This window comes from Gopherus evgoodei, unplaced genomic scaffold (assembly GCF_007399415.2).
Source record: "Gopherus evgoodei ecotype Sinaloan lineage unplaced genomic scaffold, rGopEvg1_v1.p scaffold_38_arrow_ctg1, whole genome shotgun sequence".
NCBI lineage: Eukaryota > Metazoa > Chordata > Testudines > Testudinidae > Gopherus > Gopherus evgoodei.
Window position 1 is genome coordinate 4,080,862 of NW_022060059.1, and position 20,114 is coordinate 4,100,975.

General features: G+C 48.8%; 1 protein-coding gene across 5 annotated transcripts; it reads left to right on the plus strand.

Annotated features, from left to right (window-relative positions):
• The first annotated feature begins 4,046 nt into the window (after window positions 1-4,046).
• TEDC2 (tubulin epsilon and delta complex 2) lies at window positions 4,047-19,907 on the plus strand. 5 transcript variants are annotated; one of them, XR_003998174.1, is made up of 11 exons: window positions 4,156-4,286; window positions 5,992-6,090; window positions 7,109-7,164; window positions 7,976-8,636; window positions 9,576-9,629; window positions 11,545-11,629; window positions 12,027-12,135; window positions 12,399-12,500; window positions 15,146-15,360; window positions 18,779-18,998; window positions 19,087-19,907. XR_003998174.1 is itself a non-coding variant. In XM_030545622.1 (10 exons), the coding sequence occupies exons 1-10, from the start codon at window positions 4,102-4,104 to the stop codon at window positions 19,108-19,110; spliced, it is 1,431 nt and encodes a 476-aa protein (XP_030401482.1). In that variant the 5' UTR covers window positions 4,047-4,101; the 3' UTR covers window positions 19,111-19,907. The 5 variants fall into 5 exon arrangements, 2 of the variants coding, with proteins under 2 accessions (XP_030401482.1, XP_030401481.1); XR_003998176.1 differs by lacking the exons at window positions 4,156-4,286; window positions 19,087-19,907 and adding an exon at window positions 4,047-4,127 and having other exon boundaries at window positions 15,285-15,360; window positions 18,779-18,865; XR_003998175.1 differs by lacking the exons at window positions 4,156-4,286; window positions 18,779-18,998; window positions 19,087-19,907 and adding exons at window positions 4,047-4,127; window positions 13,584-13,793 and having other exon boundaries at window positions 15,146-15,229.
• Window positions 19,908-20,114: the final 207 nt, after the last annotated feature.

Below are 20,114 nucleotides of genomic sequence, written 5' to 3' on the forward strand. Positions count from 1 at the left end.
CACTTTCTTGACTAACTATTTACATACAGACAGACACAGAGCACTCCCATAATCGGTGAGGGAATGGTTTGGATCCTCTATTTATTCATTCAGATTAGAGCAAGAAGGAGCACTCTCACTCAACGAGGATGCAGAGCTGTGAGGGAGCTGCTTACCAAAGCCATGGGTGGGGGAGGATGGAGAACTGGGCTCTCTTCTGCTCCTTTTAGCTTTAACCCTGGCACTTTCTCCACCAAGCATGGTGGGGTGCATGCTCTAAGACCATTAGATGGGAGTAGCAGTTGTAGAGTCATTCCACAGCCTAGCAGTAGCATTTCTTCATCATGGCATTTCCCTAGCACCAGGCCTAGTTCTAGGTTGGGGCGCTAGGAAGAGGATTTTAGCCCACAGAGCGTCTTAGGATGCCACAGAGAAAGCTGCTCTATCAGTCATTGAAACATAGCAAATAGCAGTACTGAAGGGAACAAAAACTGCCCTCTCCTGGATTGGCTTGGTTGGCTTTGTGAGCCGTAGGGGGCCATATACTGAGTGGAGGGTGGCTTGAACCAGCGATCCCTTCTTTGACATGATGTTCTGCTTTGACATGATGCCGGCAAAACTAGCTTGTCAATGGTTAGGCTGCTGGTGTGTTGAGACCGCGGCCCATCCTGGGGACCAACACTGTTGCGTAGTTTCCTTGTGCTCCCCGTCTATCTGTATCCACATGCTGTTGTCTTGGGTCTTACACTTAGATTGTCTGTTTGCTGGGCAAGGACCAGCTTTTTCTTCTGTGTACGTACAGCACCTAAAATGATGGGTCCTGGGTCATGTGTGAAGCTCCTAGGCGCTGCCACAATACACATATATAATAAAATAATAATAATAAATAGCAGCTGGGGAACAACAGGACAGCTCATATAAGGGGTGCAGCAAAGCCTGGCTTTCTGAGTTCCCCCTGGGTGGCCTGTGCAATGGTTCTTTGGGCACAGGGCAGTTGCTGGTGTTTGCATACTGGGAATCCTGCTGCTTTTCAATGACGTGGGCTGGCTGTGCTGTGGGGTTGGCTCTTTCACATGGGGTTTCACAGTCAGTGCTCCTTCTAATTTTTCCCACCCACGTGTGGAAAGAATTTTGTTCTGTGCACCAATACGGAGGTGATGTGTAACACGTCACCTCTATATTGTGCACATAACAAAATTCATGTGGGCCGAGGAGTTCAGAGTGTGAAAGGGAGCTCGCGGCTGAGGCAGAGGGTTGGAGTGCAGGGGGGGTGAGGGCTCCGGGCTGAGGCTGGGAATGAGGGACTCTGGTCTGGGGCAGAGGGTTGGAATGTGTGGGGGGTTGAGGGCTCTGGATGGAGGTGTGGGCTCTGGGGTGAGGTTGGGGATGAGGGGTTTGGGGTGCAGTGGGGCTCCCCAGGGCTACAGTGGGGAGAGAGGACTCCCCCCCAAGCTCTCTCTCCCTGAAGCAGCACGTAGGTTGAGGGGAAGAGGCGCCTCTCCCCCAGCCGCGGCAGGCCCAGGCCAGGCTGGGTTGTGGCCAGGGGAGGAATGCAGCTGCAGGTCCAGGGCTTGGGGAGAGGCATCTCTTCCTGCTGCTGCCCTGAGCACCTGTGTGGCACTTAATAGGCAGCCACGCAGTTTACAGGGAATTTAACTCACAGTGTATGGCAAATGCATGGCCCTCTTATGGGACCCAGACAGCCCCGCTGGGCTATATCGGGATGGGGCAGCCCTGCTATGCTGTTTCAGGGTTGGTGCATGTAGTGCCAGGGCTCCATCATCATTACTGCATGGAAACAGACTTCTGATCTGGTGCTACTCAGGGCTTATTCACAAGGAGACTCTCTGGAAAATTAATCCCAATTAACTAGAGGCGTAAATTTAAAGCAGATTAGTTAAATTGTATTAAACCCTATAGTGAATTAAGCTAAATGTGAATTAAGACCTCTTTAATTCCAAATAAGAGCACCTACACAAGGGTTTAATGGGGTCTAAACAACCCACTTTAAAATTCACACCCTTAGGCCATATCTACACTGCAAAATTATGTTGACCTAATTTACATTGGCATATAGCCACCTCAGCCATTAAATTGCTCGTGTGCACACACTTGGCTTCTAGTGTCACCAGTGCACGATCTCACCAGGAGCGCTTGTTTCCATTGTACTGTCAGCGTAGGCCCGGGGAATTGTGCACTCCTGAAAGCCAGTAACAGTTGATGTAAACAACACACTGTCTACACCAAATTTTTCCATCACGCCCTCCTTACCTGTAATGGAGCCTGTCTGCACCACCTTCCCCGGGGAACAGCAGTTTGGAGCCATGATCGGGGCCCAGGGCAAAGCCCAGGGCTGCAGCCAGGAGTGCAGTTGGGCCCAGGACCCGAGCTGCGGCTGGGAGTGGGGCTGGAGCAGAGCTGGGAACAGAGCTGAGCCGGATGGTGCTGCCTTCCTGCCCCCTCTGGGGGCTGACCTGGGCCCCACCGCTGCCTTCAGACATTTCTCTGCACCTCCCAGTTAGGGGACCACTGGTCTGCACTGACATTGCATCACCCCAGCTACAAGCTTATTAAGTTTGCAGATGATACCAAACTGGGAGGGATTGCAACTGCTTTGGAGGACAGGGTCATAATTCAAAATGATATGGACAACTTGGAGAAATGGTCTGAGGTAAACTGGATGAAGTTTAACAAAGACAAATGCAAAGTGCTCCACTTAGGAAGGAACAATCAGTTTCACATATACAGAATAGGAAGAGACTGCCTAGGAAGAAGTACGGCAGAAAGGGATCTAGCGGTTATAGTGGAACACAAGCTAAATATGAGTCAACAGTATGATGCTGTTGCAAAAAAAGCAAACGTGATTCTGGGATGCATTAACAGGTATGTTGTGAGCAAGACACAAGAAGTCATTCTTCCGCTCTACTCTGCGCTGGTTAGGCCTCAACTGGAGTATGGTGTCCAGTTCTGGGCACTGCATTTTAAGAAAGATGTGGAGAAATTGGAGAGGGTCCAGAGAAGAGCAACAAGAATGATTAAAGGTCTTGAGAACATGATCTAGGAAGGAAGGCTGAAAGAACTGGGTTTGTTTAGTTTGGAAAAGGGAAGACTGAGAGGGGATATAATAGCAGTTTTCAGGTAACTAAAAGGATGTCATAAGGAAGAGGGAGAAAACTTGTTCACCTTAGCTTCTAAGGATAGAACAAGAAGCAATGGGCTTAAACTGCAGCAAGGGAGGTTTAGGCTGGACGTTAGGAAAAAATTCCTAACTGTCAGGGTGGTTAAACACTGGAATAGATTGCCTAGGGAGCTTGTGGACTCTCCATCTCTGGAGATATTTAAGAGAAGGTTAGATAAATGTCTATCAGGGATGGTCTAGACAGTATTTGCTCCTGCCATGAGTGCAGGGGACTGGACTCGATGACCTCTTGAGGTCCCTTCCAGTCCTAGAGTCTATGAATCGACATTGACAGGCAAGGGGGTGAATAGTAGGGTTGAGAGGCACTTATAGCAGCTACTACAACTAGGGGCTTGTCTACACTACCTCATGGGGTCGACCTAAGGTACGCAACTTCAGCTACTTGAGTCAATGTATTTAGATCTACTTAGGGTGGTGTCTTCACCACAGTAAGTTAACAGCTGACGCTCTCCTGTCGACTCTGCTTGCGCATCTCGTTCTGGTGTGCATGGGAGAGCGCTCTGCTGTCGATTTATCAACCCCGCTGGATAATCACTGTGTGCCGATCCGGCGGGTACTGTAAACAAGCCCAAAACGCAAGACCGCTTACATCGACCTAACCTGTAGCGCAGTAAATTCAGAGTCGCTCCCCTACGTGCCCCATGTAGACGTACCCCCTTTGGATCCCCCTGGCAGCGCGCTGTAGGGCGATGACCCTGCCCCCGGGCCAGGCGCCCCTGCTCCCCGCTGCCCCGGCTGTGCTGGCACCCGCTCCCTGCCCGGCGAAGGGGATACTGACACTTGCGGCCGGAGGAGGCAGCGCGCAGCTGCGGCCCGGCCTGCGCTAGGCGGAGCTAGCCCGGCAGGGCGGAGCTCGCGGCGGCGGCAGTTTGCAGGAAGCAGCGGGGAGCGAGAGGGGGTTCCGCGCCCGCCCCCGCCGCAGCATGGTGCCGGCCGGCCGTGCCCGCAGGTAGGGGCGTGCGCGGCCCTGCGCAGCTTGCACCCCGCAGCTCCGGGTCCAGGGCTGTGTCTCCTCCCTAGCGCTGTGGGCAGGGCCGGGCAAGGCCTCGGTGTGCAGCGGGCTGGCAGGGTCCTGCGAGACTAGCAGTTGCGGGTCCCCAATGGAGAGGTACCGAGGGGGGCTGGCAGGGTCCTGGGGGCTAGCTAGCTGGGATCCCCAAGGGAGCGGTATAATGGGGCTGGCGGGGTCCTGGGGGCTAGCTAGCTGGGGTCCCCAAGGGAGCGGTATAATGGTGCTGGCGGGATCCTGGGGGCTAGCTAGCTGGGGTCCCCAAGGGAGCGGTATAATGGTGCTGGCGGGATCCTGGGGGCTAGCTAGCTGGGGTCCCCAAGGGAGCGGTATAATGGTGCTGGCGGGGTCCTGGGGGCTAGCTAGCTGGGGTCCCCAAGGGAGCGGTATAATGGGGCTGGCGGGGTCCTGGGGGCTAGCTAGCTGGGGTCCCCAAGGGAGCGGTATAATGGGGCTGGCAGGGTCCTGGGGGCTTGCTAGCTGGTGTCCCCAAGGGAGCGGTATAATGGGGGTGGGCCTGGCAGGCTCCTGCGGGGCTAGCTGGGGTTCCCAAGGGAAAGTAGGGGATGGGATGTATTGTGTTCCAGAGCTGGGCTGATGTAGATTGAATCGGGATGGAAAGTTCTTGCTGCACCAGGCGAGGGGGAGGCCTTGAGGATCTGTATACCCAAGCGGGGATGTGGGGGAGAGAAAGAGCTGCCTCTGCTTATAGCTGTATTCTTCCTTCTTTAATCCCTATGGAAGTCCCTGAGGGGAGATGCAAGCCCCCCATTCCTTCCCCACATTTGAAGGCTTATAGCAAAAGCCTTGCTCTCCCCTCCCCCTCCCTCAGTATTGCTGTCCCCAAGTGCTGAAATGCCATGAGCCAGGCCTCAAAATCATGCGACTGGCTTAGAAATACAGAATTTGGGGTTCTTTGCCCTCTGTCACATTTCCAAACTCCTCTCCACACCTCTGAAGATTAGAGACTTTTTACGAAGGAAAGCTGTGATTCTACTGAGAGGCAGTGCAACTGGAGTGGAGTCCTTTGTACCCAAAGAATTAAGTAATAGTGCATGTTTGTAGATCCTGATGCCCAGCTGTTCCTCGCTCAGTGGAACTACGTGTAGGGGGTGGAGAAGGGCTTCTTGAAGAAGCCTTAGAGGCAGTGTTCCTAGTAAAAACAACAGGAAGTCTGGTGGCACCTTAAAGACTAACAGATTTATTTGGGCATAAGCTTTCGTAGGTAAAACCCACTTTGTTCTTAATGGTTATAGCAGGGTGTTGCAAGCCAGGACTCCTGTGTTTTATTCCTGATCCTTCCAGTGGCCCTGAGAGAGTCATTGATGTACCCAGCGGCAGCTCCAGGCACCAGTGCTCCAAGGTCCCCGGTCCCGCGGGTTCGGCAGCGGGTGTGCTGAAGCCACGGAACCAGCTGACCTCCTGCAGGCAAGCCGCCGAATCCACGGGACTGGGGACCTCCCACAGGCGCGCCGCTGAAGGCTGCCTGCCTGCCTGCCTGCCATGCTTGGGGTGGCAAAAAAGCTAGAGCCGCCCCTGGATGTACCAAAGATCACACGGTGCCTGGGAGGTTGAATTCACGTTCATATGGTCCTTGGAGAGGAGCAAAGCCCTGTTGTTATGGTTAAAATGTTTTGTAATTGTTTTCAATCCACCCAGAAGGACTGGCAGTCCATGGTTTCCCCAAGTGCCTAATCTGGGATGGATGCAGATGGGTTAGGTAAGGCAGCGTGCAAAGCAGGAGACAATGGCATTTGTAATGCGATAAGATGAAAGTAAAACCTAACTGTGGTTCCATTTCCAGGCTGGTTTCCATTCTCAGTCAGGCCCTGGAAGACTGTGCTGAGCAAAAGAAGAAGCTAGAGGACAATCTAACACTGTGTCGGGCCCTTCTTGGAGACTGGTGAGTCGTCAGTGGGTGGCAAAAGATGACTGAAAGCTGCTAAAGATACCTGCATTGCTCGATGCCTTGTAGAGGCAAGGAGGGAGCATAGCCTAGTGGCTAAACCTCAAGAGCAGGAGTTGGGAGAGCTGGATTTTATTCCCAGCTCTGCCATTGAGACTCTGTGTGGTAACGAATTGTGTTTCACCGGTATCCTGTCTCTGATGTCATAACGCTAATAGCTTTCTGGTTGTCCAGAGAATCTTCTAGAAAAACAAGGCAGACCTTGATGTCTAATGTAAGAATATAAGCTGAAAAAAAATTCTTAGAGAAGGTCATAAAGGGTTGGGGTTGTTTGTCCATCATAAATAAGAAAAAAAAAAAAAGTGGGCACAAACCTACTTCCTTTTTCCCTTTAATGGATTCCATTTTGGTGCCCTGGGTCATGGAAGTGCGTGCAGGACTTGTGCTAAAAAATCCTTTGTTTTTGTGCATATTCTTTCACAAGCTGCTTTAAAAAAAAAATCCTCAGCATTCTAGTACTGATTTCACAGCATTCTGACTTCCTGTGAATCGGGCACAGCCTTGTGCTTGTCATGCAGCCAATAATAAAACCCTTTGAGTTGCTACAGTAGCAGGTAATAGTCCCCTGCTCCGGAGCTGTGCTTTTCTGTTTTCATGGATATGCTTTTTGTGCTTGTGAAGAGATTGCCCTGTATTGCTGGCCTGAATGAAGCATTAAGCAAATATCTCCCTCCCCAGTCCTGACCTGAAGCGCCTCCTGCTGTTCGTGTCCTATGTCTTTTCTCACCCCCAGCTCTACCAATGCAATACTGTCCAGTGAACGGTGCTTCCCTGCAGAAGAGATGGGAGGACTGGCTAAAGGGTTGTGTGTGCTGTGGGCTGTATAGTGTCCCCTGAAATTCTCCTGCTGGCCAGGCCCTGCTCAAAGGATAGGGGGAACTTACATCATTGTTAACCCTGGCTGTCAGAGTACAGTCACATCCTTCATGTGTTCTGTGTTTGTTTCCCCCTCCAGGAAAGTGCAAACTCCTGAGAGTCCGAAGCCAGAGAATGGTCCAAAGAGTGACCAAGGTGAGCCTTTTCTTCTTGCCATCTCTGTGTTGTCTGTTCTCGGTCTGGCCAGTGATGATCTAATCTGCTTCTTGGGAATTCCTCTGATGTTCCCTGCTAAGAAGAGGCCTGATTCTCTTCTGTGCCTCTGTTGACTTCCATGGATTTAATCTGGATTCACACCTGGGTAACTGAGAGCAGAATCCAGCTACGGGTCTTGACACCACAGCTGCAAACCTGAAAGGGACGTCTGTGTATGTCACCTGTTTGTGGAAGGGTTGGTCACTGTGGAGAGATGTCAGGTTCTGCACGGTTGCCATCCATCCTGACTCTTTCAGGAGTTTGCCAACCCGAGACTGCAGGAGTGTAATGAAAAGTCCCTCTGCTTCCTTGTTATAGACCAGTGGTCCCCAACGCAGTGCCCGCTGGTGACATGACATCTATATGCACCTGCGTACTGTCCAGCGGACAAGCATCTGCCAAAATGCTGCCAAGAAGCAGTGTCATCCAGAGGCATCGCCGCCAAAATGCCGCCGAAAATCAGCGGTATTTCGGCAGCGACACCTCTGGATGCTGCTGCTTGTTGGCGGCATTTCGGTGGCAACGCCTGTTGACGTTGCCGCTTTTTGGCGGCATTTCGGCAGATGCTCATCCATTGGCCACGGTCCTCGGTGGCTCATTGTCTGGCACCTGCCAGACGAAAAAGGTTGCGGACCACTTATAGACTATGACCTCCTCTTATAAATCCAGAGGAGTGAGCCAGTGTAGTGAGGAATGGGGAATGAAGGGGCTTGGTCAGTATGGCTTCCTGATACACCTTCTGCTGTTATAGAGAGTGAGCCTTCGCCTAAGGAACTGGAGCAGCTGGAGCTGCTGAACAAAGCCCTGGAGAGAGCATTAAGAGTCCGGAAAAGCACCCTGCGAAATCCTCTGGAGGCCCTAGGAGCTGCAGAAGGAAAGAAGGGAACAGAGAAGAAACCTGCTACCAGTGCTGTTAGAATGCAGCAGGCACCCTTGTCTAAAGAGAGTGTCCCTAAGACCATCAAGGTGACATCTGTGCGCAAAAAGGCTTCCTCTTCCAAAAAGTTCCCAGCCTATATGCTGAAAGCTCCATACAGGACTGATCCTGTGAAAGCACCAACCAGTCACAGCTCCAGGGCTCCAAAGGTGGCTGGGAAGGGCTCGACTAAAGGGTCTGCCCTCCAACAAGTGAGGAAAACTGTGTCAGCTGCCAGTGTTATTCAGCAAGGGTTCTGTGCTGCTGCAGAACCACCTGGCTCACCCAGCTCTCCCCTGCACCAGCAGCAGAGCTCTTCTTCCTTTGGAGGCTCTGCTAATGGCGAAAACTCAGCAGCTGTCATCCTACAGGGAGTCGATCCAGAGAATGATTGTCGTGGTTCCTTGGCAGAGTCTCCAGTGACACAGAGCCATACAGCAGGAGATATCCCTGTGGGGAGCACCGTGGGGAGCACATTCACTCTCCAGGAAAAGGGGTACATTCTCATTAGCAGGCACTAGGAATCTTAGTTTGTTCAGTATTCAAACTCTATTTCTCTTCTCAGCTCGTCCCCACAGGAGCTGATCATTCCTAGCATTCACTGGGGCCTAGTTCTGTGTCATTGCTGCCCCCAGTGACACAGAACTAGAGGTGGGCAAACTACGGCCCACGGGCCACATGCGGCCCGCGAGACCCCCCTGCCCGGCCCCTGAACTCCTGGCTTGAGAGGCTCGCCCCCAGCCCCTCCCCTGCTGTTCCCCCTCCCCCGCAGCCTCAGCTCGCCCTTCTACCAGCGCAATGCTCTGGGCGATGGAGCTGAGAGTTCCTGGGGCAGCCATCAGGGGGCGAGAAGTGAGGCGGGGGCAGATAGGGGAAGGGGGCCGGGCCACTCCCCCCAATCGGCCCTCCATACAATTTCGTTAGTGAGAGATTTCACTGTGTCCATCCCTCATTAACATGCAGTGGCAGCTCCCTTAGGCTTGGACAGCCTTCACCCTGCAGCTGCTGGTAGATCCTGTTTCCAAGTCTGTGTTCCAGCTTATGGGATGGGATCACCATGGGGTTTGGACACATGCACAGAGCCTCTCAGCTCCAAGTGGCCTGCCTCCCTGTTTCTCAGAGTGATGGTGATGGATAGTCTTCTCAAGCTGCTCAGTGGTCACTCTGAGCCGTGCAGATCCTATTCCTTCAGGGCTCGCTGGAGATGGTTGATTGGGCAGCTTGGGGTATGCTTCGGCTGGCTGGTGCTGTAGTTGTTCAATGCATGGGGGATTCAGTCTCCAGCGTGGTCAGGCTGGCTCTTTTCACCAGCACTAAATTTGTTGCAAATGTAGACTTCGCTATCCTCACGTAAAAGATTAGGAACAGGGTCCAGTGTCCTGATCCTGCTCCGCTGCTCTTTGGCAGTCGTTACTGTAGACTCTCTTCTTTGCAGGTCTTTGTTGAAGCTACCGCTTCCCTATAGGAAAGCCTATTCCAGGAACTCCAGGTAAAGCTATGACCACCACTCCTACTTGGGATTCTTTTCTGGTGGCGAGGGAGGTGTAAAGGGAGGGGCCTGGGCTTTGCAACCTGTTGGAGAGGAAGCCTAAAAAATGCTGCAGCATTTGAGGGGCATTGGCAGAGCTGTGTGGAAAGCCTGAGATTGGAATAGCAGGGATTGCTGCAGATCATCTTGAGGGACCTTGGCAGAGCTGTGCATAGGAGCTTGCATGGAGCCTGCCAGTGGGGGTACACTGTCACTTCCAAGGGCACGAAAGCTTATGAAATTCACCCCAACATTTTAAAAATATGAAGAATTCCCAGGAAAGTCATGGTCTTTAGCCTGTATATAACTTTGCAGTGGGGCAAATTATTTGCAAATACTCTGGCATAGAAGTTAGAGACCATCCCTTCGTCTGATTTTCTACTACCCAAACAATGGGGCTCTGACCCATTTCCTTTGGGAGATCATTCCACAGTTTAGTAGAACCCACTGGGGTGATGTCTGACTTGATGCTCAACGTAAGTAGGACTGGAAGAGTCACCGAGTCCAGTCCCCTGCTATTGCAGGCCACTTGTCATGTGAATCTGTGAATTTATCAAGCTCCATCTTAAAACTAGTTAGGTTTTTCCAGAACCTCCCTCTTCTGAGGGCTAGAAACCTGTAATTTCCAGTCTGAATTCGGCCAGATACACATGTTTGTTCCTAACATTGCACCTAGTGAGTGTGTAGTGTCCCAAACAATTTCTGCCCTTCTTGGGAACTGGCACCTTCCAAATGCTTGCAGATTATCAATAAGTCACCTGCTAGTCATCTCTTAGCCAAGTACATAGATTTCCCTAATTTTTTTCTATGCAATTTTAGTCTCTTTACTGCTTCTTTGAACTTACATGGCAAAGTGAAAATAACCTACCACGTTAGCTCTACATTCCCGAAGTTCCCTTACAGGGAAAATGCATCTAACGGGGTAATATCTATTTTTTCCTATTCCATTAACCTTGCCGTTTCTCATTACAACTTTCCTCTGAAAGTGCAGCTTTAAAATGATCCGTCTTGACAGAGCTAAAACTTAATCTAGGAGTGGGACACACTAGCCCGGGGTAGGCAACCTATGGCACGCGTACCAAAGGCGGCACACGAGCTGATTTTCAGTGGCACCCACACTGCCCGGGTCCTGGCCACCAGTCCGAGGGGTTCTGCATTTTTATTTAATTTTAAATGAAGTTTCTTAAACATTTTAAAAACCTTTTTTACTTTACATACAACAATAGTTTAGTTCTGTATTATAGACTTATAGAAAAGGATCTTCTAAAAACGTTAAAATGTATTAAGGCAAAACCTTAAATTAGAGTGAATAAATGAAGACTTGGCACACCACTTCTGAAAGATTGCCGACCCCTGCACTAGCCCATGGTTCAGCCAGCCACATACTAGATAGTTATTTTAAATGTACTGCTGCTATCCCTCATTTTCTGCGGTAGGTTTCTGGAGCGTAGCTGAAATACTTAGTGTCATGTGGCCATATTCTTGTAGGTGGTTGGGTCAGTGCAGAATTATGGAGACCTTTTGTAGGTGGAATATATCCCACTGTCAGCTCTCCTCCTCCATTCTTTGTACAAGGCACTGTGTTCCCAGGAGACCCCTCGAACACAAGATTCCTGGGATCTGTCTGCCCCCCTTGCTGATGTCCATTATAATGTGCCTGGAGCACCCTAGTGGAGAGGCGGCACCATCACACCTCTTCCCACACATGCTGTCCTGCCATAACAAGCTGAATTAGAGAAACCTTGGAAAACTTTCATCTAAGGAGAAGCTGGTAGAAATCATACAGGTTCTCTGGGGAATGTTATGCCGGGTGCAGGAAGATGTTTCCTCTGTGTGTATAATCCTCCCCCTCCCCCTGCTTGTCTTGAATTTTCAGACTGTGGGAGAAGTGTCGTCTGTGCCAAAGCAGCTCAGCCACAGCTGCTGCAAGGAGTTGCTTTCTAGAGAGAATGCAGGCGACCGTATCCTTTTTTACCTCTCCTGCCCCTTTAGATGATGGCAGCAGCCGCATGGTGCAGCTTGATGGCATCCTCTTCAAACCATCAGAGAGGTACCCTGTCTCCCAGGAGCTGTGCCTGTAACAGAAAGAGTTCCATTCCCACTGCAGATCTTCACTGTTTGGAGAAACTTGAGTATTTTAATGCAGACGAACTGAGCCATCAGTAAACACATTTAGACATCCTTTCTCTCCCCCACCATCTCCATTCTCTGCAGTATCGTCATGTGTGCTGCTTGCCCTTTACATGTGTCCTGGAATCCCAAAGAACTCTGCTCTGGGCGTGAGGGTGGTGACTGAAGGAAGGGGTTTGCCATGCTCACACCTGGTTCTTAAGGAAACGCTCCTTAAGCTGCTATAAGTTTTGTTCCTCTGCACCAGCTTTTAGTCCTGCAGAGATAGAAGAGGAGGTGATGGTCCTACGTGATGCACATTCTCTCCTGAGCCAGTACATGGAAGCTGAGACCACAGGTAAGAAATGCACTAATGGCAGCTGAAATTATTTCCCCACCTGCCTGTGTCTTGCCAGGTGTACTCAGCTGTTTGTGGCTTAAGGAGACCAGAGCAATGGAAGGGGCAGGTGATAGTCCCTTTCCCTGCTTTGGAATAGTCAAATATGGTACCTTTCACTTGCTGGTGTGGGGTTGGGATGTTACTGAATTACTGAATAGCGATGGTTCTGTGTAACTTCATACCTCCGGGCCTGCTAGTTTTCCCCTCCGCTTCTCCTCCAGGCCACCCAACGTGGGAGAGAGAGTATGAATGTCTCCTGACCCTGGAAGGCCTGCAAGACACAGCATCCCAGTGTCTGCACAAGCTACAGCTGCTGCAAGCAGGTGAGGCCAATATCTGCTGTAATGGTCAAGAGTCTAAGCAGCTTGCCCTGTTTGAGCAATAGTTTGATGCTTGTGATTAGCTTGAGACCCAAGTCGTTAGATAAAATGTCAAAGATGCAGCTGAGAGAGGAGGAACTCATGGACAGGGTGTTAATATTACTGGTGGGTTAAAGAGACTAGTCTAGTATTATGGATATGATTTTGTCACAGTAAAATTATGCATAATTTACAGCACAGTCACAGTAAAAAAAAATTTTCACGCTATGGTCACAGCAACAAAATAATTGTGTAATAAGGGAATGTGAACATAAATATGCATTTATGAATTCAAACAGTGCAATGTTTCTGCTAAACAGTTTAATGCAATATAGTTTTATTTTCTTTGCAGAGGTAAGCTATTTTAGAATTTTTAATTTTTGTACAATACTTTTTTCAAACAACCATAACAGGAAAGTGTTTGATTTTATAACAAAATAACTTTGTGATCCTTTTTGGTTAATTTCCATTTACACACGGCTGTGATTTTCGTCCAAGTTATATATTGAGCGTGTCATTTTTGATGCGACATTTCTCATCCCTGAGCACATTATTGAAGATGAGAATGGTCTTTCTGTGTCCACACTGTTGACTGATGCTGTTAAGCATCACAGGGTAACCACTGCAAGAACTGGAAATCAGGGTTTCATGCTTTTCCAGACCTGTAAAATGTCATCACTGCTCAGTTCTTGAAATGCTTCCCAGTAAGTCCAATATACTCTCTGAGCTGAAATATTGTCTTCATACGGTAAGATATTTTCAAATGTTGTGGCCTCAAAAATGTTTAGGTGTTTTGCTTGATGTGGCTGAAATGCATGGCGTGCCCTGAAAGAAGTGTCAGTAGGTTGGCAAAAGTGGGAGATTGAGACAGTTTCCGTGTACAACTTAATTTTTTTGACTTTTCTAAAAGTGCAGGTTTTGTTGCTGGATGTTGGCACGTTTCAGTGCAGCTCTTGGCCTCCAGCGCAAGGTCGCATGTGCCATTTTTCACTTGATGAGCACGAACTGTGGGCCCTTCATAAACCATGAGAGTATTCATGATTTCAGATGCAGACTTCTTAAGAGCCTCTAATTCTTCAATAACGGCTGCAGATTGGCAGAGATCAACAGTCTCTTCCACCTGAACTTCTCTGACCAGTCTCCTTTGTGTAAGAAACAAAACAAAAACCGCACCCCACGAAACGTAATCCTCAGCATGTGCAAGGTTATAAAGACGTGCTTTTAACCAGCTGTTCCATCTGGTTATGATTGGGGCTGGTGAGTTTCGAAGACTTTTCCCTTATTCCATTAAAAACATGTGAAAGCAAGCTTTCCATGCAGGGCAAGCAGGTTTATTTCATTTACTTTTAAAAATATTTTCCTTCACAGTTTGCCAAAAGGTTAAGCAAATGTTTCCATGCATGTCAGGTGTACAGCATTTAAAAACAAAGGTTTCAAGCCTTGACCTCAAGCTTTCCCCATGTTTTTGGCATTATCTGTCACAACTGCAGTGCTGCGATCAAACGGTATTGGGAATTTCTCAACAGTTTCCCTTATTACCTAGCTTGCTATTTTAAAATTAACTGCTTCCAAAACCTCATAATTCAGCAAAGAACCTTCTAGCTTGTTGTGTTCACCTTCAGCTGAAGTATCCGCATTGCCACTGCTGGTTGGGAAGGGGAGAGCAAGAATAATAAGCCCATATCTGTCTTCAGCATCAATAGTTTCATCTGCTACAATGCCGATCCCTTCAAAGGCTTGCAACTTTTCTTTTAATTCTTGAATGTGATAGTCAAAAACCTTGAGTAAGTAAAACTTTTAAAAACTGGTCTGCACTAGAGCCGGTTGAATACTAAAAGCCTTCCCAGTGTTGGATTGTCAAGGGTAAGGAAAAGGCTTCTGTTAATTTTAACAGCTCTGTAACTGTTTTCTTAAGTTTTGTTTTCTGTTTTCCTCCACTTCTAAGGCCTCTCATTTGTGCTTATGTGTTGCACTTTCTAGATGCTTGTCACAACAAGTCTTTCTGGTAAAATCAAGATGTGTAAAATATTTTTTCTCCGCTTACCCCAAAACATTTCATGAATTTCACTGCTCATTGCTTAGTTTTCCTATTTTACTCTTATTTTGTTGCTGTTGTCCTGTTTACTGTTCAAGGGTTCATCTGCTCCAACCACTTGACTCCTTCACTGCTGCTGACACTGCCAATAATTTTTAAGCCATGATCGTTTTCTGTTTATGCAAAACGTGTTTGCTGTCTTTATGGTCAAATAGAAATACATTGCAAAATTCACAGGTTCCATGACAGTGGTGACCACCTGTGACATCATTGTATCCTTATCTATCATTAGTGGATTTAAATCTCTGGTTGCAATTGAAGCCATTGCAGCAATTTGTCACAATCATCATCAGTCTCTGTTTAGAAAGGACCTGGGACTGGACTAGTAAGGGAGGTTGCAAGTCAGGAGGGAGGTGCACTGGCCACCCTGTGTAGCGGAAGCTTGGCCTGTGCCTGGTTCTATATATGACTACTAGTCCATCATTTTTTATTTTTATAAACACTAAATTAATCCAAAATTCTGGAAAAGCAAATGCCACTTGCTGATTTTATTTGTACCCTCCCACCCCAATAGCTGCGGAGTCCCAGGTGGTGGTACACCCGGCAGACTGTACTCACTGTGTGGGGACCTCCCCTGCAGATTGTGCTCCACTCAGAGGACGAAGATGTGGAGACACGGGTGTCCTGGCAACACCTCTCCTTTTTTACTCCAGCTTCCAGGAGCTGAGGGACATGGCTGCCTTGAAACTGCAGGTGCTGATGCTGCGCCAGCAAATTGACATACAGAAGGTAACTCAACAGCAGAAATACATGGTGATATATACCTATTTCATAGAACTGAAAGGGACCTTGAAAGGTCATTGAGTCCAGTCCCTTGCCTTCACTAGCAGGACCAGTTTTTGCCCCAGATCCCTAAAGGGCCTTCTGAAGGATTGAGCTCACAACCCTGGGTTTAGAAGGCCAATGCTCAAACCACTGAGCTATCCCTCCCAGGGAGAAGGATAGCTCAGTGGTTTGAGCATTGGCCTGCTAAACCCAGGGTTGTGAGTTCAATCCTTGAGGGAGCAACTTAGGGATCTGGGGCAAAAATCAGTACTTGGTTCTGCTAGTGAAGGCGAGGGGCTGGACTCAATGACTTTTTGAGGTCCGTTTCAGTTCTAGGAGATAGGTATATCTCTAATTATTTTTATTTTATTTATTTATTTATTTTATTGGGGGGGGAGGGAACAGCAGCAGCACAGTTAGTTCTCGCAGCAGCTAGTTCCCAAGCCATGGGGTTTGCTCAGCATGTCCATGTCCTGTCCTTTCACGCTCTGATTCATTTCAAAGATGCATTCATTGTTAAGGCCAAAAGGGACCCTTGTGATCATCCAGTTAGCTCCTGCATAACCCAGGCCATAACTTCTGATTGAACTAGAGCATTAGAGAGCGGAGGTGGATGAGGCAATTATTGGACCAACTTCTGTTGGTGAGAGAGACACGCTTTCGGGTTTGCACAGAGCTGTTAGTCACGGCTGGGAAATGTGCGCAGACAGTCACAGCCAAGTTACAAGGTGGAACGGATGGTTAGCATAAGTAGTTAACATGCATTTAAAGGTACCATTCAAGGCAATGTCCTGTTAACACCTCTCCAGTTATTAACTACTTGTGCTAAACAATCTGTTCCACCTCGTGTTACTGTACCTGCTGCTGTACCTTTCCCAGGCCTGAAGAAGAACTCAGTGTAAACTCAAAACCTTCTCTCTCTCCCCAGCAGAAGCTGGTCCAATAAAAGATGTTACCTCTACCACTTGTCTCGCTAATATCCTGGGACCAACATGGCTGGACCAACATTGCAGGAACTAGACCATGTTTATTAGACTTTGTTCTTTTTTTAGTTTGTTGTGGGGGAGGGGTGTTGGCTTCCCCCCCCCCTCCCCTTAATACTGCTGTTGTAGGGAGAACATCATCCTCGTCTATTCTTTATCTCACATTAATAGCTAGAGACCCCATTGGGGGCCATTGCCTGAGTTGTGCACCTGAACTGTGATCTTCCGCATCAGCAGTCTAGCCCCTCCTGTGGGGCCAGAGAGGAGCACTATATTCACGTTCCTTCAGTCTCAGGCTGCCCTGCTATTGACCTTGACCTTGCTGGTCCACCAATAAGAATGAGAAGAGAGATCAATGTCCACACCAGCTCAGAGCTAGGTGCCTTCGGCACAAAGGGTTGCCCATTGCGCTGAATTATTTGCAGTGGTTTAGCCGTACAGACTCCATTCCCCAGGACTGAACTCTCACTTAGAACCTCCAGAATGAGCTAAGAGCCCTCCAACCAGAGGTGAAGTGTGAGGGTTTAGCCATTAAGGCATCCCCTGTGCCATCCTACTGCTGCACTTTGACATGCCAGTCACCTGAGCTGAGTGAGGGACATGTTGGAAAAGAAACGGTAGCAGAGCAGGAAACCTTCATGAGCAAAGGGAGAGTTAGGCTATGTCTACACTTGCAGAGTTTTTGCGCTGTCAGTTTCAACAGTCGGGGCAGCTCTAGGTATTTTGCTGCCCCAAGCACAGCAGACAGGCTGCCTTCGGCGGCTTGCCTGCAGGAGGTCCCCGGTCCCGCGGATTCGGCGGCACACTGGAGGAAGTTCGCCGAAGCCGTGGGACCAGCAGAGCCTCTGCAGGCTTGCCGCCAAAGGCAACCTGCCTGCCACCCTCGCGGCGACCGGCAGAGCGCCCCCTGTGGCTTGCCGCCCCAGGCACACACTTGGCATGCTTGTGCCTGGAGCCACCCCTGTCAAAAATGATAGTGAATCGGTGGAAGAAGAGCTCTGGTTTGTGTACTCACTTCCACAGGCTGCGGAGAGTGTTTACATTTGCAGCACTTCCATCACAGATGAGAGCAGCACAGTGAGGGTAGCTATCCCACAGTGCAGCTCTCTCCCAAACACGGATCAGCTTCTGTAGCTCAGCATTGCTCCAAGCAGGAGATCGTTTGCTCCGTGGAGCAGGCATTGTCACCTGGCCAGATAATAAGTGAGCACTTGCCAAGAAAACAGGAAGGGGAGTTTGAGTTCCCTGGGCTTTACATGGGGAGGGCTGGATGTCTGTTTACCTGGCATCAGAGCAGCAGAGCCGCTGGCCAGAGTGGTCACCTAGGCACTGTGGGATTCCTGCAGAGGCTGAAAGCTCTATTAACAGGAAGAAGTGTCTTCACTGGCACATCATCGCAAAAGCATCACTGGTAAGAACTGTTCGCCTCTCATGGAGGTAGTTTTCTTTTTGTAGCGAAACTTCTGAGTTTCACCGCAAAAAGTCACGGGCAAGTGTAGACGGGTGAATGCAGCTGTTGTTTTAGCACTCCCTCACATACTTTAGACCTGCCATTTGCATAGCTTTGTACATGGGTGGATTTCAAAGCTCTTTCCAAAGGCTCAGACATTCTCACTGTAATGAATGGAGGCTGAGACACAGAGGGTAAGTGTGTCTTGTGCAGAGTCAGACAACTCTGGAGCTAGAATCCAGGAGAGGGCCATTGTGTGGGAGTGGTATAGAATCATAGATATCAAGGTTGGAAGGGACCTCAGGAGGTCATCTAATTCAACCCCCTGCTCAAAGCCAGACCAATCCCCAGACAGATTTTTACCCCAGTTCCCTAGATGGCCCCCTCAAGGATTGAACTCAAAACCCTGGGTTTAGCAGGCCAGTGCTCAAACCACTGAGCTCTCTCTCCCCCTGTATAGCCATGTGTGGTGAAGGGTAAGTAGTAGTATTTGTACCATGCTGCCCTACAAGGTGTGTTAGACATAGGGCAACTGTGAGTTACTCTGTGGTGCATCCCCAATGAGCAGAGAATAGACACTTTGAATGTTAAAGCTGACAAAAGAAATCCATCCTTCAGCAATTTGGATATTGTAAAAGCAGCAAAGAATCCTGTGGCACCTTATAGACTAACAGACTTTTTGGAGCATGAGCTTTCATGGGTGAATACCCACTTCGTCAGATGCTTTCACCCACGAAAGCTCATGCTCCAAAATGTCTGTTAGTCTGTAAGATGCTACAGGATTCTTTGCTGCTTTTACAGATCCAGACTAACATGGCTACCCCTCTGAATATGGATATTATTACTCATAATGCCCTGACTAGCTTTTGCTGCTTTGTACAACCACTTGGAGGCCCTAGAAATGTGCTCAGCCTTTCAACCTGCTGTTGTGGTGTCTGCTTCCACCCAGGTCTTGATAGCTGAGCTTCTCCCCATTCTGGAATCCAGGCTCCCTCATGATGATTCTCCATCTCATCTGTACCGCTCAGTTTACACCCAACTCTGTGAAGGAGGCGAGCGGTTCCCTGTGCTGATGAATGATGAGCTGCCAGACTGACCCTGAATCCAGCCTGCTGTCCTCCCGTCCATCACCACATCCAGAGAGAGAGCCAAGAAATAAACTTTTCCTAGTAATTTTTTTCCCTCTGCCCACTTATCAAACAAAATAATTAAATTTCATGCTGGTGTCTAACTCCATTTCTCTTTTAAATCTTCCAGTCATCATCTCTACCTGATAGCTGAGGGGTTCTGAAGACAAGGGCTTTGAAGTACCACTACCCTGGGGCTTACCATCCAACGGGTTACCATGAATAGTGCAGTCCTTTACCTGGATTGCCTCCAACTGTGATCTTGTCTGATCCACCAAGCTAAGAAGGGCTGAGCCACATGGGTGCTTAGATGGGAGATGTCCATGGAAAACCCAGGTGCTGCAGGAAGTAGTGCTGCTGGAATGGTTTGCTAGGTGGTGCTCTTCCCTCTCAGTACTGAACCAGTACTGTGTGGTGCTGGAGGAGCTGTCTTTCAGAGACTAACCTAGTGTCTGGTCTAGTCTTATGGCACTTGTCATAAGAGTCGTAGTTTTGACCCTGGTGTCCTGGCCAAATTCCAACATGGGTAATTGCATTCTACCTCCCTAGCTTCCCCTTGTATTTTGAATCATATGATATTCTTTCCTTCCTGTCTCTAAACTGAGTGGTGCTGCTGTGCACTGATTAACAGTAACACTCTAGCAAAGAGTGACATGTCTCTGGTTGTAAGCGTTTTGTGATCTAATTGGATGAAAGGAGCTGCCGTGGACATTGTAGCACTATCATCGCTTCTTAGATGTCACCAGCTCTTGTTAGTTTAGGGCACATCATAACAGAACATAATCTGTTTGCTGTAGGGTATTTTCAGTCCCAAGAGAATGACTGACTGCAGTGTCTTCTCCAACATTGAGAAACTTTGGGCAAAATGTGTATGTTGAATCCGCCCTTCCTAAGGCCTTTTTACCCATTGCTGCTGTAGTCAAAATTAACTAAAAATCAGAATTTTGTGTGTTATATTTGAGTCTTTGGGAATAGTATTTTATCTCCTGTGGGTTCTGAGCTCCTGGACCAGCTTTGGAGTTAGTGAGAGGAACATCAGCCAAGAACTGCACTGCCAGTGGTTGTGATCAGTGTTCCCTATAATTTTTTACATCCAGGTGCGGAATGAATTTTGTTACGTGCACCAATATGGAGGTGATGTGTGACACATCACCTTCA